At 44.0% G+C, this 17186-nt stretch overlaps 1 protein-coding gene across 1 annotated transcript; it reads left to right on the plus strand.

The window, feature by feature from the left end:
* The first annotated feature begins 5826 nt into the window (after positions 1–5826).
* Positions 5827–9214, plus strand: LOC127325963 (small ribosomal subunit protein eS8). Its single transcript, XM_051352777.2, has 5 exons — positions 5827–5976; positions 6069–6141; positions 6774–7110; positions 8199–8371; positions 8928–9214. Exons 1-5 carry the CDS (start codon positions 5973–5975, stop codon positions 9004–9006), a joined length of 666 nt encoding a protein of 221 aa, XP_051208737.1. The 5' UTR covers positions 5827–5972; the 3' UTR covers positions 9007–9214.
* The last annotated feature ends 7972 nt before the right edge of the window (positions 9215–17186 follow it).

A 17186-nucleotide genomic window follows, 5' to 3' on the forward strand; every position in this document is an offset into this window, starting at 1 on the left:
TGGTCACCGATAAGATTTCAGCATATCGGCCAATTTATCGCGCCACCGATATTTCATCCGATTTTCTGCATGTGAGCCAATATTTCGCCCGATTTTCACTCTCATGGCCAATATTTCGTCTGATTGTTAGTGAAATTTCAATGAAATTTGATATGGCAGTCGATATTTTCATCCTATGGTTGTGTAGAATTGTGCATTAGCTCAAAAATTCCATTATTATTGATTGAAATGCAGGGAATCAAGGTAATACTTATGTGCAATGCTCAAATGTTATTTTTTGCATAGCATATTATAGAAAATTTAGTGTCGAAAATTAGGATTTATAAAGAAATAAGCCGATAAATGGCTGACCGATAAAACTGATTAATCAGCCGATATGCGATTAATCTTCATTTTAAGGACAACCGATAAGTTAAGATTAACGATTTCCTGAACATTGGTTTTTATAGTTCTTTCGCGCATTTTTTCTATGGTGCTTGTGGTAAGTGACGCTATCCGACAGAAATCATGTGCTGCGTAAATATTCTCAGTATCTAAATCACAAATTCCCATCCCTTAAACGGCCCAATTAAGCGAAATCACATATGTGTCGGCCCGCAAAATCTTAAAGGCCCTATTATGCTGCCATATAAACAACAACTAAACGAGCTGACCCACTTGCTTAAAGGTGGACCCCACACACTAACTGGGCCAGCCCTGTAACAGAAAAGTGGGCGCACGTGCTTATTGGGCCAACCCATTTGGTAACTGGGCCGGCCTGTTAGCAGGAAACAGGGCCCCACAAGCTTATTGGGCCGGCCCGCTAACTGGTTGGACCAGCCCACCTGATATACGGTGGACCCCACATATTAACTGGGCTGGCCCGTTAACACGATGGTGGGCCCCACATTTATTATTGGGCCGGCCCACCAACTTGTTGGGCCAGCCCACTTGCTTTTGTGGTGGACCCCACATACTAAATGGGTCTACCCTTTAATAGGAAAGTGGGACCCACCTGCTTATTGGGCTGGCCCACTATCTTGTTGGGCCAGCCCACTTGCTATATGGTGGACCCCACATACTAAATGGGCCGGCCCTTTAACAGGTAAGTGGGACCCACCTGTGTTTTTGGCCCGGCCCACTAACTTGTTGGGCCGGCCCACTTGCTATATGGTGGAACCCACATACTAAATGGGCCAGCCCTTTAACAGGAAAGTGGGACCCACCTGCGTTTTTGGCCCGGCCCACTATCTTGTTGGGCCGACCCACTTGCTATATGGTGGACCCCACATACTAAATGGGCCGACCCTTTAACAGGAAAGTGGGACCCACCTGTGTTTTTGGCCCGGCCCACTAGCTTGTTGGGCCATCCCATTTGATCTATTGTGGACCCCACGTACTAAATGGGCCGACCCGATAGCAGGAAAATGGGACCCACATGCTAATTAGGCCGGCCCAATAACTTCTTGGGCTGGCCCACTTGCTTTAATGTGGACCCCACTTGTTAAATGGTCGGCCCGATAACAGGAAAGTGGGTCCCACATGTCTTGTGGGCTGGCCCTTTTGCCTGTTGACCAGTCAAACGAGTGCATTCAGCCCGGCCCACATGCATAGTGGGCCGGCCCATTAATGTTTTGACCAGTCAACCTTAGAGGTTAGGCCCGGCCCACGTAACTAGCCCAGCTATATAGTTGACCGGTCAAACTTAGTCAACTGGCCCGGCCCGCAAACTTAATGGGCCGGCCCGCTTAAGACGTGGCAGGCCTCGTGTGGGCCTACCATCTACCACGGGGTTTCAGCCGATTAACGCCGTTAACTGCCAGTTAACGGCGTCTGCTACGTGTCAGTTTGCATGACGTCAGCAGTCAACGGGCTCCCGAAAACACTTCTGCAACGGTCCGATTTTCCGTGGCGGAAGGGCGCCCAAGCGCGACGGACCGAAAAAAACGTCGTAGGACTTTGCCTGACGCAGTTTCGACAACAGAACCCATATCGTCGGGTTAGGCCCATAGGCGACGAAAAATGGCCCTTAGCGGACGATTTTGGGACGTTGTCTATTAGAATTTTTCTTGTAGTGATTGTGGATTTCCAAAAGAAGAATGATGATTTGCTACTGAAATTTCTGCACAAGTTTTACAACATTGATATGGACATTCCATGGGTGAAGTTGATCTGGAGTCATATTATGAATATGATGTCCCTCATGTTGCCAAATTGTGTGGATCATACTGGTGGAAGGATGTGGCTAGTCTGATGGACAAATACAGATTTGTTGCTAAACCAGATGTAAAGATTGGTGAATCAGTTCTTTGCTGGACAGATGAATGGATTTGATAGTTCAACAATTCCAGTCAGTGAGAGATTCCCAAGGCTGTTTTCTTTTTCCAAAGATGAAAACATTTCGGTTAGGGATATGCCACTTCTCATTGATAGATCAGATGAATTTCATAGACCTCTCTCGGCACAAGCTTATGAGGAATTTTGTTTTCTCCAGGACAGGCTTGATCAGTTAGAGCTAGCTCCACTTGGTCATGATGAATGTAAGTGTCCCAAGGGTGCATATAAGGCACATCATTACTACCTCTCTCTGTATATATGATCACATAATCATACAGGTGGATCCACATTTTGCTTGGATTTGGAAGAGTAAGTGCATCATAAAAATTAAAATGTTTGCTTGGTTGCTGCTCACTGATAGGCTTAATAACAAAGACATGATTCAAAGAAGACACTGGAAGATGACAGACAATTACAACTGTTTTTTGTGTGTCCTGGGCATATACATGAAGATAGAGATCATCCATTCTTTCATTGCAATTTTAGTGTCCGAGTATGAAATTATCTGCAGATTTCTTGGGGAACATATGGCACAATGGTACAAACTGCTGAGATGTCTAGGAGGAGTTTCAAGCATTCTTTTTTCACTGAAGAGGATGCCATTGCTTGCTGGCATATTTGGAAAGTGAGGAATGCCTTCATTTTTTATCACACTCGACCATGTTTTGCAACATGGCGTGCTCTTTTCATCCATGATATATCCCTTCATGCACACATATTCAATAATGATCATAAAAATGAGCTTTTGGAGTGGGTGGATTCTCTTGTATGAACCCTGGTTATATGTCTTGTATTTCCTTATAGGATTTTTTTTCTAGATTAGTGTTTTTCTTTCACGTTGGTGCTCTTTACTATTAATAAAAGGTGGGAGGCTGTGGGGCTTTTGCCCTGCAGTAGATGGTTTCAAAAATCAACACTTGAAGAAACAGAGGAACCAAAGCAAGTAATAAACTGATAAATGTGTGCAGTTCATAAAAATTAAATTTCCATTTAAGAAAATCAATATACAATTTTCTTATTTCTCATTTATTAAGAGAGCTAATAACACCACACATACACGAACTTGTCTGTCATGTGCAAGCACCTCCAACTACTTGTAAAATGTGTTCCACTTGTCCATTGTCCATAAACTTGAGTATGGGGTGCAAAAACATCCAAACCATCCGAATTGGACAGTTAGGCGCCACATCGGCGCAATTACTTTTCAAAAAAACCCTCAACAAGGTTGAATAGCAGTTGGAGGTCCTGAAAACCGGTAAGCGGTTATAAATATAGACCACAATCACCGTTTTATGTCCAAACTTTATTCATCTCGTCGCTTATCTCTAGTTTCTCAAAACTGATATTATCTAGCAATTTTTTAGTTGAATTTATTCACATAAAAATACTCCGTCGACGACTTCTTACCATCAGCGTGGAATCAAACTCCCGATGTTTGTTGACGTCGACGTTATGAGGCGCGCGTGGAGAGCAGTACGTCCTGGCACAGAGGACCTTGTGCTAGACCCCCCCGGTGCACCGCTTAGTCCACAGACGGTGAATGCCTCGTCGGACGATGACGAAGGCCGCGTGAGCTGCACGTGCACATCCGTCCAAGAGCCGCTACAACACACTGGTGGCCTCCATCCAACTTCACGACCTTACCGGTGGGCGGCGGCAGAGTACATGAGAGGTGCTCGTCTCGCGTCAAGGGGAGTATGATCTGGCGCACGGACTGGCACAAGCTGAGCACATCGGTGTCCGTCGAGTGGCATGTGCAATGGCTCATGGAGCACCAGGAGGGCTTCCACCACCGGTCCTAGAAGGGGACCTAGCGTCTCATGGATCTGGCATGGCTGATACAAGCAGAGACCGGGTGCGAGGCGGAGCTCGCTTGCGTGACAGAGGAAGGGAATGGCCATGGCTCCTCACCCCTCCTTTCCGCACACGGCACATCGCTTTGCCCCACCGCGGGTGCTGCTCTAGGATCAACAACTGCTCCTTCACCGTCATGCCGCCTCGCCGTAGATCTGGCGCACGCTCTTCCCTGTTCGCCTCAGCCTCGCGCGGCGCGCCAGCGCGTTCCACCGGCCCTTGCCATGGGCAGCTACGTAGTTGGCGAGGAGCACGTCCACCATCCATGGCCCATGCCGGAGTTCGTTCGTCCCTGCACCGGTGCCTCCGAGCTGCTCAGGTCAAGGGCATGTATGGTATTGTAGGGGTAAAGACAATACTGCTGTGTTTGGTTGCACAGAATTGGCCTCTGTATTGAATTGGCAATGAAATACCAAATCAATGTTTTCAATGGAATACCATAATTGTTGTTTGGATGCGCATGGTATTCATCTGTAGAATCGAAGCAGCATTGGAATTCTAAATCCTGTTTGGATGTACCTTGTGTGGAATTAAAAGTTTTTTTTTAACTTTTAAACAATATAAGCTGTGTAATATTAATGAAAATGACATAGATTTGTATGTAGACTAGCTAATTTTGAGTTATTTTCCGAAATCAATTTCCGAAATTGCATACACGCATCCTATCTTCACCAAGCTAGCACTACCTCCATTTTTGCATCACGAACTAGCAGCTGCCGAGCTCGGGGAAGGAGGAGTCCTGGATGGAGGAGGCCCTGCCGATCGAGGAGATCGAGCAGCTGCCGAGCTCGGGGTCGATGGACGGACGCATGCGGCGGCGACGAACTCGGGGGCAGGCCGCATCGGTGGTTGGGAGATTGACTAGAGCGATCTCGAGCTCGGCTCGATGGGGGCGGGCTGAGCGAAGCAAGGCAGGGAGGCGGGGACTGGAGCGAGTGGAGAGGCGGGAGGTGGCCGGCGGTGATCGGCGGCGGTGGAGGAATCGGCGATGGGGAGGCGGGGACTGGAGCGAGCTCAGCTCGATGGGGGCGGGCTGAGATGGGGAGGCGGGGAGGCAACCAGCGGTGGGGGTGGAGAGTCGGGGAGGTGGCCGGCGGCAGCCGGCGGTGGTGGAGGAATCGGCAATGGGGAGGCGGGGACGCGAGGGGAGCTGAGCGAAGCGAGATGAACCAATTCGGAGCAATACGGAGCTACAGACCTCTGAATTGGGCCACGGGTAAGTTAGGCGCCCGCGGGGGTGAGCTCGGAATTGGGCCCGAATTACACGCCCCAATTCTGAGCACAACCAAAAAGTGGAATTGGCCTTTTTGGGCTCAATTCCAATTCTGAGGCCCAATTCTATGCAACAAAACACTGCCTACAGGGTTTGTTTAGAAAATAACCAAAGAAAGGGGTGGGCCCATTGACAGCTTGTCATGCCACGTGTCGCTTGCTAATTGATTTTGGGCTTAATTACACCCGACAGTTAAGTTTATGTACAAATGGAACACATTTTACAAGTTGTTGGAGGTGTATGCACATAATAGACAAGTTCATGTATGTCCGGTGCTAATAGCTCGGAAGAGAGCTGGGTAGTGGGCCGACTCAAGCGCATAAAGAGCACCTCTTCGCCAATTAGCCCCCTTGGATGAGATAACGGCCCGATTACAGGCTGATGCATCGCAGCCGTTCGATGTGGTTGTAAACCCTAGCCAGTGGAGGCACCTATATAACCTCAACGCCTAAGCGGGCGTACCTTAGCGAGGCAGTGCAAGCCGGCGGCGCAGCTAACCACAGCAGGAGTTGGCGAGGAGGCCGTAGCCATGGGTAAGCTCCGTTTAACATCTGCTGCTTCCGCCAATTATTCTCTCTGTCTTCGTCGTTGGCTGCTAATCGGTTCGATGTTACACTCCTCGCAGGTATCTCTCGGGACTCCATGCACAAGCGCCGCGCCACTGGCGGCAAGATGAAGGCCTGGAGGAAGAAGAGGAAGTGAGTGACCAACCCAGACCTCCCTATCTCTTCCGCTCCCCCGGCCATACATCTCTAGATCGCGTGAGGGATGTTTTTTTTTAATGTGTCCCGATCTTATTAGAGCGCTAGTGAAGTAGTGAGTGCAGATTTGAAAGATGCATCGTTGACACACCGGTAGTCTCATGTCAAAATCCGACGGTTAGTAGTCTTGTCGTACCAGGATTCAGCTGCAAGAAATGAACCAGCTATATACCGATTTCTGCATTCTTAATATTTAGTTGCATATGTTGTTTGAAATTACCACTCAGATTCAAACACATAAGTGATGCGTGTATGGTAGCGAGCTGATTTGATTGTCCTTGCCTTTGCAAGGCACATGAGTTTTGAAATAAGTCAACTGCACTATGTTATTTGGATAGTGCGTTTTCCGTTTGATGCTTATGTGTTGCTACGAGTAGTTTATGAGATCGGGAAATCTTATTTTGTTGAAGCATTTTTATTAACAATTAATGTGTAGTTCGGCTGACCAGCTTATTTTGGTTGGCAAATATGTATTTTTTTGAGGGAGGTTGGCAAGCATGTACTGAATGTTTTTGTCCTGCATGTTTTTGTCCTGTAGATGTTAATTAACACTACCATTTGTCCTTAAGGTATGAGCTCGGCCGCCAGCCTGCCAACACCAAGCTCTCAAGCAACAAGACTGTAAGGAGGGTTCGTGTCCGTGGAGGCAACGTGAAGTGGAGGGCCCTCCGCTTGGACACAGGCAACTACTCCTGGGGAAGCGAGGCTGTGACTCGCAAGACTCGCCTCCTTGATGTGGTTTACAACTCTTCAAATAATGAGCTTGTTAGGACACAGACTCTTGTGAAAAATGCCATTGTGCAAGTGGATGCTGCCCCCTTCAAACAGTGGTATCTCACTCATTATGGAGTGGATATTGGTAGGAAGAAGAAGTCCCCTGCTGCTGCCAAGAAGGATGCTACGGAGGTAGAGCTCTTTCTCTTTCTGATGAATGTTTTATTCTTTGTGTAATTATCAAAACGTCTTGTTCATTACCAGGTTTTCTAAATGTATATTGTTCATCTTCTGGTGTGATGCCAGATATTAATATTTTATTGTTGAATTGATGTCTCTGTCTACTGTCCCCTTTTTCTTATATATATGTTTGTGCTATTTTATATTGTTAACAACAATTATTTGGCTATGCTTGTGATTTTCGCTTGGACAATTTCTGCCGATGGATGTGTTTCTTAATTCCTCTGGTACTTCTTTTTGAGATGAATTCCTCTGGTACTAGTAATGACGCTCTGCTACTAGTAATAATGCCAAGGCATCAGCGGCCTACATGGTCTTTTTTCAAAGAGTTATTTGCCCTAAATGGCCCTTAAGCAAACTTTTAAACATCTCTGGCCTTTCAGCAAACATTTTCAACCAGCTATGGCTCCTTATAGTCATGACCTGTTGACTTATCTGAAATACAATACATGGCCATTTGTGTTTTCAAGGTCATTGGAAAATGACTAAGACAGTCCAGCCATACCAAATGACATGACCAGACTACTTTTTTTTTACCCAGAGAATACGATATCATTTGCAGAGGCAAGATATTTGAAAACTAGCCAAGCTACATGGCATGCCCTAGCTGTTGTTTTTGGGCCAAAACAGCTAAGTAATTTGAGTTCAGCCAGCCAACCGGCGTTTGCAGTGGCAAAAATAAGCCCAGACCAATTGGCGTCACCAGAAGGGAAATGGTGATTTTTTTTCCAAAGACCAAAACTCTTTAAATTTTTTGGTTAAGGGCTATTTAGGTAAAAGATCTCTTTTCTAGGAGATGACATGCGGTAGTCATCTTATTTATACTAACTATTCTAATATTCTTAGAATGGCTTGCTTGCATATAAAAATCTTTACTCATGGGCAGTGCATTGTTTCTAGTTTTATTGTTAGTGAGCTTTATGTTTTGTTGCAAATCCATTTTCTCATGTCTTAACTGTGAAGAAAGTTTCCATTGTATCTGTGCGTCCATGCTATGTGACTCTGAAACATAATATCTTTCACCTGTTCTATACGGGCAGGAGGGTGATGCTTCTCCTGCAGAGGAAATCAGGAAAAGCAACAATGTTCAGAGGAAGCTGGAGAGGCGCCAGCAGGGCCGCACCCTAGACTCTCACATCGAAGAGCAGTTTAGCAGTGGGAGATTGCTAGCATGCATTTCTTCCCGCCCTGGGCAGTGTGGACGGGCTGATGGGTAAGAATATTTGTTATCTTGTATTCTTCTGCTTAACTGTAGACTACCATGCTCGTAGACAGATTTTGTTGAGGAAATTAAGCTTTAGCCTAATTGCATTTTTTGTCATAACCTATAGTCCTTTGCTATTTTGTATTTTGTGAATATTTAAATTGTAATTAAGTATGATATCGACAATTCTCTTAAACATTTGCTTAGCACACTATTATTTCTGCATATAAATAAATCTCTACCTAAACTGGGTGCTCGAATTTAGTGTCTACTAATATATTGTTGACTGGGTAGGAAAAAGTTCTATTGTTACTCTGTATTACATTATTTATAATTCTAAGAGATCTATTGCTATTGGTAAGTACTAGTGCCTAATGTAGAGTGCCCCTCTAATAATTGACAGAGGGAACCTGTTATATTTATTTGACTTTTGAAATAATTAACTTAATGTTTTTGATTGCGAGTTAATGGTTGACATCTAGTGCCTTCTGGAATACATGACTGTATCATATGAAGAATTATGCTGAGCAGCCATAAAGTTCTAACTTTTGATTTCTCACTACAGCTATATCCTTGAGGGCAAGGAGTTGGAGTTCTACATGAGAAAACTTCAGAAGAAGAAGGGCAAGGGTGCCGCAGCATAGAGGATGCCCATCTCAGAATTCCTCCTTTCTCGCTGGTTATTGTTAGCTGTTTTGGGTCTTTTTTTATGTTTTGTGTATTTGTGGACTCATGGATGGTTGTCTGAACTCCAAACGGAGCTTGTCAAGCATGAAAAGCTGAATATGGTTTATTTACTGTAAAACTATCAGTTTATATATGTGATTCTGACACCATGTGCCAATTGTTTAATGCCATTCTTTGCTCCCAGATGAGCAATCTTTTGCACTTGGAATGTATTTATCTTCTCTTTTTGTGGAAACAATGCACTTGCTTGATTGTTCAATCTTAGTATTGTAGTCTGGCTCCTCTACATCTGCTTGCATAAGGTCAGCTCCTTAGAAACAGGCAAGCCTGCAAGCCGGTGTAGCATGGCTCCATATAACCATCTTTCCCTCTCTTATAATAACTTTCAGAGGCATCATGAACAAACTCAACAATATAACTATCACATAAAGCATTCTTATTCACATGCATAAAAGTATCATTACTCTCCATATAAGCATAATCAATTTTATTAGTTGTAGTGGGAGCAAATTCAACAAAGTAGCTATCATTATTATTCTCATCATCAAATGTAGGAGACATATTGTAATCATAATCAAATTTATCCTCCATAACAGGCGGCACCAAAAGACCAATATCATTATAATCATCATAAATAGGAGGCAAAGTATCATCAAAGTAAATTTTCTCCTCAATGTTTGGTGGACTAAAAAGATCATGCTCATCAAAACCAGCTTCCCTAAGCTTAGAATTTTCTATATCATTAGCAACAATGGTGTTCAAAGTATTCATACTAATATGTTCCATGGGTTTTTTAATTTTCGCATCAAACCATCCATGTCTTAACTCAGGAAAAAGAATAAAAAGCTCCATGTTGCCTTCCATTATGCCAAACTAGTGTAAAACAAGAAACAAAAAGATGCAATTGCAGGATCTAAAGGAAATAGCTTCGAGTACTTACAACGGCGCCGGAAAATAGCTTAGTAGCCGAGATCCGGAGTGTGAGTACCTTTTACCTTTCCTCTCCGGCAATGGTGCCAGAAAAGTGCTTGATGCTGTCCAGGACTGGCGCACTGTTGACGAGGGAGGAAATGATGTAGCTTTCCTTCGTTCCCCGGCAACGGCGCCAGAAAAGTGCTTGATGTCTACGCACGCTTCTATTCCTGTAGACAGTGTTGGGCCTCCAAGAGCAGAGGTTTGTAGAACAGCATCAAGTTTTCCCTTAAGTGGATCACCCAAGGTTTATCAAACTCAGGGAGGAAGAGGTCAAAGATATCCCTCTCAAGCAACCCTGCAACCACAAAGCAAGAAGTCTCTTGTGTCCCCAACACACCTAATACACTTGTCAGATGTATAGGTGCACTAGTTCGGCGAAGAGATAGTGAAATACATGTGGTATGAATAAATATGAGCAGTAGTAACGGCACCAGAAAATAGCTTGCTGCTACAACTGGCGTGTGGTTGATGGTGGAAATATTGTAGTAAGTACAGATGCAGTAAAACAGTAAACAAGCGATGATTTCAGTATTTGGGAACAAGGACTAGGGATTATACTTTCACTAGTGGACACTCTCAACATTGATCACATAACAGAATAGATAAATGCTATACTCTACACTCTCTTGTTGGATGATGAACACCACTAATTGCGTAGGATTACACGAACCCTCAATGCCGGAGTTAACAAGCTCCACAATATTCGATATTCATGTTTAAATAACCTTAGAGTGCATGATAGATCATTGCAATTACACCAAGTACTAACATAGCATGCACACTGTCACCATCACACTATGAAGGAGGTATATATCATATCAATACTATCATAGCAATAATTAACTTCATAATCTACAAGAGATTACAATCATAACCTACGCCAAGTACTACACGATGCACACACTGTCACCTTTACATCGTGCAGGAGGAATAGAGTACTTTAATAATATCACTAGAGTAGCACATAGAATAGTAGTGATACAAAGCACATTGCAATCATAAAGGGATATAAATAAGCACTTCACTATGCTATCCATAACAGTGAATAAGTATTCTGTGAAATATAGCCTAAGAGACCCACACGGTGCACACACTGTCACCTTTACACACGTGGGACAAGGAGTCTCCGGAGATCACATAAGTAAAATTCACTTGACTAGCATAACGACATCTAGATTACAAGCATCATCATATGGATCTCAATCATGTAAGGCAGCTCATGAGATCATTGTATTGAAGTACATAGGGAGATAGATGAACCACATAGCTACCGGTACAGCCCTTAGCCTCGATGGAGAACTACTCCCTCCTCATGGGAGACTGCAGCGTTGATGAAGATGGAGGTGGTGTCGATGGAGAAGCCTTCCGGGGGCACTTCCCCGTCCCGGCGGCGTGCCGGAACAGAGACTCCTGTCCCCCAGATCTTGGCTTCGCGATGGCGGCGGCTCTGGAAGGTTTCTCATACCGTGGCTTTTCCGTATCGAAGTTTTAGGTCAGGGACCTTTAAATAGGCGAAGAGGCAGAGTCGGAAGGTCGACGAGGCGACGACACAACAGGGGGGCGCGGCCCACCCCCTGGCCGCGCCAGCCTGGCGTCTGGGGCCCACAGGGCCCTCCTCTGGCGGCTCTCGGGTGTTCTGGAAGCTTCGTGGGATTTTAAGATCCTGGGCGTTGATTTCGTCCAATTCCGAGAATATTTCCTTACTAGGATTTCTGAAACCAAAAACAGCAGAAAACAGGAACTGGCACTTCGGCATCTCGTCAATAGGTTAGTTCCGAAAAACGCATAAAATCATCATAAAGTGTGAACAAAATATGTAGGTATTGTCATAAAACAAGCATGGAACATAAGAAATTATCGATACGCCAGAGACGTATCAATGTCCATTCTAACTAGGGTCTCCTAAGGTCAAACAATGACTCTGATACCAACTTGTCAACACCCGGATTTTTAAGTGCAGATGCCTGTTATGCCATACATCGCAATCCCAGGAATATTGTTGTTGCGAGACATAACAGTTGAATATCATAAGTCATCATTCATTACATACCATAGTCGTCCTACAAATTCAGATCACATGATCCATATTACACAAATAGTTGATCTATCGATCAACGAACAAACACAAGTTCATAGCGGAAGCGTAAATAGAAGGGACTATCTAGTCCACAGGCCAACGTCTGACGTCAGAAGAGTCCCTAGTTGTCGTAGACGTCTTGGTTGCCGTCATCTTGATAGTTCTGCTCCTCTTCATAGTCTGGCCATTTGAATAGCCACGGACACAGCCGTGAGTACTTTAAAGTACTCGCAAACTAATACTAATGTAAGTACTAACATTTCTAGTAAGGGGGTGCTAAGATCTAGTTTATTTGCATAAAGACAATTTTAGTTCACAAGTATTTGAGAAAAACTTATTAAAGTGCTCACTAACTCAAGGGGGAACATTAGTGTCATTCCCACAACATTTGTTGTGATTCAAAACAAGTCACCAATTCACCATTCATTTCACCAACATTTTCAAGAATCTGACACCGGAAACTGTATGGCCTTTCCAACCGTCTGTAACCGTGGACACGGCTATTCGAATAGGTTTACACTCTGCAGAGGTTGCACACTTGTGCCACAACATTTGATTTCATCAGTCGGGATTACCCCGAATCATCGTAACACAGTACGCGGATCATCAACCATAACCTTTCACTTACAAACCCTAGTATGAGCACCTCTCCCCATGAGCTTGGCCTCCCAGTGAAGACCAACTGTCAACCTGGGAACTGCACAGGGCTTGGCCGTACAATTCACCTCAATTCACATCATTTCTCAACAACGGAGGCAGCCTCGGCATAACCCCTATGATGTGTGTTCAGAGGGAACCCATACTAAGATGCATAAATTTCCAGTTAAGCCCTACCCATAATAAGGTATTGTGGGGGTACTCAAAATTGGAAAGGTATCGCATTCAAACCAATATCAGTTTTATCAAAAATCACCATCTTCTCCAAGTCATATTCACTTTAAAAATTCATTCAATGGAATGACTCATCATTCCAAGGTTTCAAATTCATTTCAAGTCACATGTTCCCATCTAGAGTAGTCAAGTTTTAGTATTTAGCACTAGCACTAATCATGAGGGGTGCTATCTTGCTTGGCTAGCTTGAGACTAACTTTGCTACTCTAGTAACCTCCTTTAACTTTGACCAAAGTTAACTATAAAAGTAACTCTTTAAATAAACAATTAAAAACTTGTAAGGTAAAAACTTGGGATAGGCTTGTGGTAAGAAAGGTAAGACTAATGGTGCCTTGCCCCAAAGGGCTTTGCACTTTGCAAGAATATTAGCTTGCAACAATAGAGCTTGCAATAGTGTTAGCTTGCCTTGGTGGTTGAGGTGATCAAAGTTCTCTTCTTCTTCTGGGTAGAATCCTTCCTCTTCCTGGTATTCTCCGGTACTAGCGTCTATACATGAATACGAGGATACAATCACCAAACAATACTTAGGTAGCCTTAATTAGCCTTAATGGCTCACTCCAAATGATCTAGCATCCTAACTTAGTATTGCTACCAAGAATTATTCTAGGGTTTTCTTACTTAGGGTTAGAGAAATAATTTCCTCGATCTCATTACATATGTAAATGATAGTTTCCATTTAGTTCTTGAGGAATAATTTCCTCTCATTGAATCTTCTTAAGATTTAACTTCTCAAACAATCATACATGAAATCATGTTGACCTAAGTCAACCATTCATCATCATCATTTGAGAAAATAATTTAAATGAGGTAGAATACCTCATACTATTTAACAATGCCTATTATGATTTAAAATCTCCAAGTACTTCATGTGAGAGTATTTGACCAGGGGTTCAAACTTCATATGAAAGTATTTGGGACAAGATTTAAATGAAGTGCAACACTTCATATGATTTGCATAATAGTTTTGGACAATATCACATAACTAGAATAGCTATATAGTCCTTTATTTAATTTGGGCCATGATCACTCAAATTAACCATTCCATATTTTTTCATAAACAATTAGTGTAAGTGAAATGTGAATTATAGCAATTGGATTCACTTCAAAATTCAAATTGGTTGATTTTTAAGATTTATTTGAATACTGAAAAGTCTCTGACTTGTTATTTTTTCCATTCAAAATCTACACAAGCTATAAGGTTGAATCCAGTGGAGTTAGTTAGATAAATTCATAAGGATTCCAGAACATTTTGATTTACTAAATTTGGACTTGTAGATTTGAAACTATTCAAAATATGGCAAAGGGTCAGTATTGAAATCTCTCTGAAACAATTTCATTTGAAAAATTGCTAATGGGCTAGGCGGGAAAAGGAATGGGCCGATTTGGTTTGAAACTGAGGAAACCAGCCCAGTAGCACTGTGGGCCAGCTGACAAAGGGGCCCGCACGTCATTGACTTAGGCTTACCGAAACGGTACCGTTTAATCTGAGCCGCTGGATTAGAACGGATATCGACGATCGAGGCGCGTCGTCTTCGTCGATAGGAGCCAACCCTACTGGCGGTGATGGTGGGGGGGTCGGCGGTGAGCTGGGACTCCGGCGAGGGTCGGCGGTGGTGTTGGACGACGTTGTCGAGGACGAGGAGTTGACTGGTAGCCGCGACGGAGCTTGAGGTGGCCGAAATCGACGACGTTTATGAGCTACTGGCGCGGAGGTCTCGGGTGAAATTGCAGCGGCGGAGTGGACAATGTGGAGCGGAGAGGTGTTGAGGAAGGTCAGGAGGGAGAGGGGAAGTCGAGGGTGTGAAGAGATCATCCAGGGGCGGCCTCCTTTTATAGTTGCGCGTGGTGACCGTGGGGTGCGGCAGGGTCGACGGCGGCGAGGGCCTTCCAGGGCATCCCAGGGCAATGCAACGCGCGCGGCAGGGTCCTTGTCTCCAGGCGGTTCTGGGGAGCAGGTTGGCGATGCTAGGCGAGGTCTATCCGTGTCGGGCGCGTGCGAGGCCGTGGCGGAAGGGCGGCGATGAGGTCGCCGGCGACAGTGAGCGCACGAGCAGGGGAGCTTGTCTGGCGGGCGTTTGTCGTCCAGTGGAGCGAGCTGGTGAAGGGAGAAGGCGAGAGGGGGCATGGGTCGACGGTGGCAGGCGGTGTACTGGCGTGTCCAGAGCGTGTCTGGCGCGCGCTCTGGCAGCTCTGGGCGCATCGGGGCACACTCCGTTCCCGACGGTGAAGGTTTCCTCCTCGACAAGGGCTAGGCTAGGCTGATCTAGGGGAGCGAGGTGGTGCTGGGGGACAAGGTTTGCATGGCTAGAGAGGGGAGGGATGAGCTAGGGCATGTGCACTTGCAAGGGGGCCGGCATGGCATGGACATGGCTAGGTGTGGCCTCCTCTTAGGGTTTCTGTGCATGGTGTAGGGAGAGAGGGGACATGGGAGCAAGGTAGAGCTCAAGTGGTGGCTTAGGGTTGGCTAGAGCACTATTCCAAATAGTGTTTGAATTGATGCCTAAATGCAATTTGCAAACTTTGCCAAATTTGGTCTATGCACTAAGGTTCCAAAATTTGAAAATGGTGCATTTGGATAAGTTGCAAATGACCAGAGACAAACATGTGTGGTGGTGGAATTTTTAAAAATCAAAGAAATGCAAATTTGCTCAAAGTGAGATTGTTGCATTTGATAAAAAGTTCCAACTTAGCAAGAGCATAGAATTTGATCCAAGATGAATTTGATATGGTGGTCTTTACCAAAGTTGTTCTCCTTCATGTGCTCTTGGATGAGGTGCAAAGAATTGGGAAAGTTTAGTTTGAAAAACTTGAATTGCAAGGGCTCAAAGTAGTGACCAGAATATAAATGGCAGATTTGACCATTATCATATGTGATCACAATTTGAGTTTGAATTTGATTTGATTTGTGTTCTTTGATTCCAAAAGTTGTAATAAGTGTTTATTAACATAATACAACTAATGGTGAAGACCAAAATGGTCTAGGGTAAAGATTTGGAAAAATGGCATAAACCATATGTGAGGGTTTTGTGAATTTCTAACTTTTATTCTTTTATTTTTCTATGCTTCTCTTTGACAAGAGTGAGGTTTATTTGGTGTTAGATTGAGTTGGGTAAAAGGTTCAAACCAATTTGGGGCCATGTGGGTGCCTAGGTCAAGATTTGATATTTTGGCTAAGTGCCACATATGCTTCTATGCATATGCTTTGTTTGATTTTTGTTCTCTTTTGGTTTCACCAAGATTTGGGTGGTAAGCCTTAACTTAGGTTTGTTGAATGTATTTCAAATCATCTACTCAAGGTAGACAATCAAAGTTTAGCATTTGCAAAATGTAGCCATAGGCTTGCATATGCCTTTTTCTTATTTAGGATCTTTTCTTTTTATTTTGTTTTTCAAAGATTGGTGACAAGAGGGATGAGGTTGAGGGTTTAGTGGGGTTCACCATGGTTCACCACCATTTAGCAAAATAAAAGAGGTAGGGTTCAAGATTTACATATTAGGGCTATAGGCCCACATATGTCTTTCTCTTTATTTTGGGTTTCTCAAAATAGATCCACTTGGTTTTGAGAAGGTTAGGGTTTAGGGTTTTTCTTATTTGATTTCTTTCTCTTTTATTTTATTTGGTTTGTGATCTTCACTTGATCACTTTAGGGTTTTAGGGTTTATCACATAAGCATAAGAACACTCATCATGGCAAAACACAAGTATTAGGTATGAGCACTATGCATAGCACTCTATGTAAGAATTTTTTTTGTTGGTTCTCATTTTTGGAAAAATGAAATTCATTTTCTCTTTGTTTTAAAAATTGGGATGTTACAATTATTGACATCAACATAAAGGTGTAAGTTGTTCTATGATCGAGCTATATAATTCCAAGTCATCCATAACCGCGGACACGGCTTATCGCTAAGATGTACACCCTGCAGGGGTTGCCCAAATGTAACCATACGCATGCTCGACCACACTTACTACAGGTGAAGTCTCACAACAAGACCATTCCCAATGCAAGAGAAAGTTTAATGGGAGCCACCAAACTAAGCTACCTGTGACGAAGTTCGGACGTAGTCCGATACGGACTCAGAGGTTTGCGTCGGTGGCTAGGCGTGCAAACCACACGCTTCGCTAAACGTCCCGCAAGGTACAGTACAAAATATAAACACCCGAAGACAACAGGAAGTAAACACCCGAAGGCAACAGT

This window comes from Lolium perenne, chromosome 6 (assembly GCF_019359855.2).
Source record: "Lolium perenne isolate Kyuss_39 chromosome 6, Kyuss_2.0, whole genome shotgun sequence".
Lineage (NCBI taxonomy): Eukaryota > Viridiplantae > Streptophyta > Magnoliopsida > Poales > Poaceae > Lolium > Lolium perenne.

Coding starts and splice junctions, on each gene's coding strand:
- LOC127325963 (XM_051352777.2), top strand. Junction 6,142..6,773: donor GCCTGGAGGAAGAAGAGGAA/GTGAGTGACCAA, acceptor TTTGTCCTTAAG/GTATGAGCTCGGCCGCCAGC. Junction 7,111..8,198: donor CCAAGAAGGATGCTACGGAG/GTAGAGCTCTTT, acceptor CTATACGGGCAG/GAGGGTGATGCTTCTCCTGC.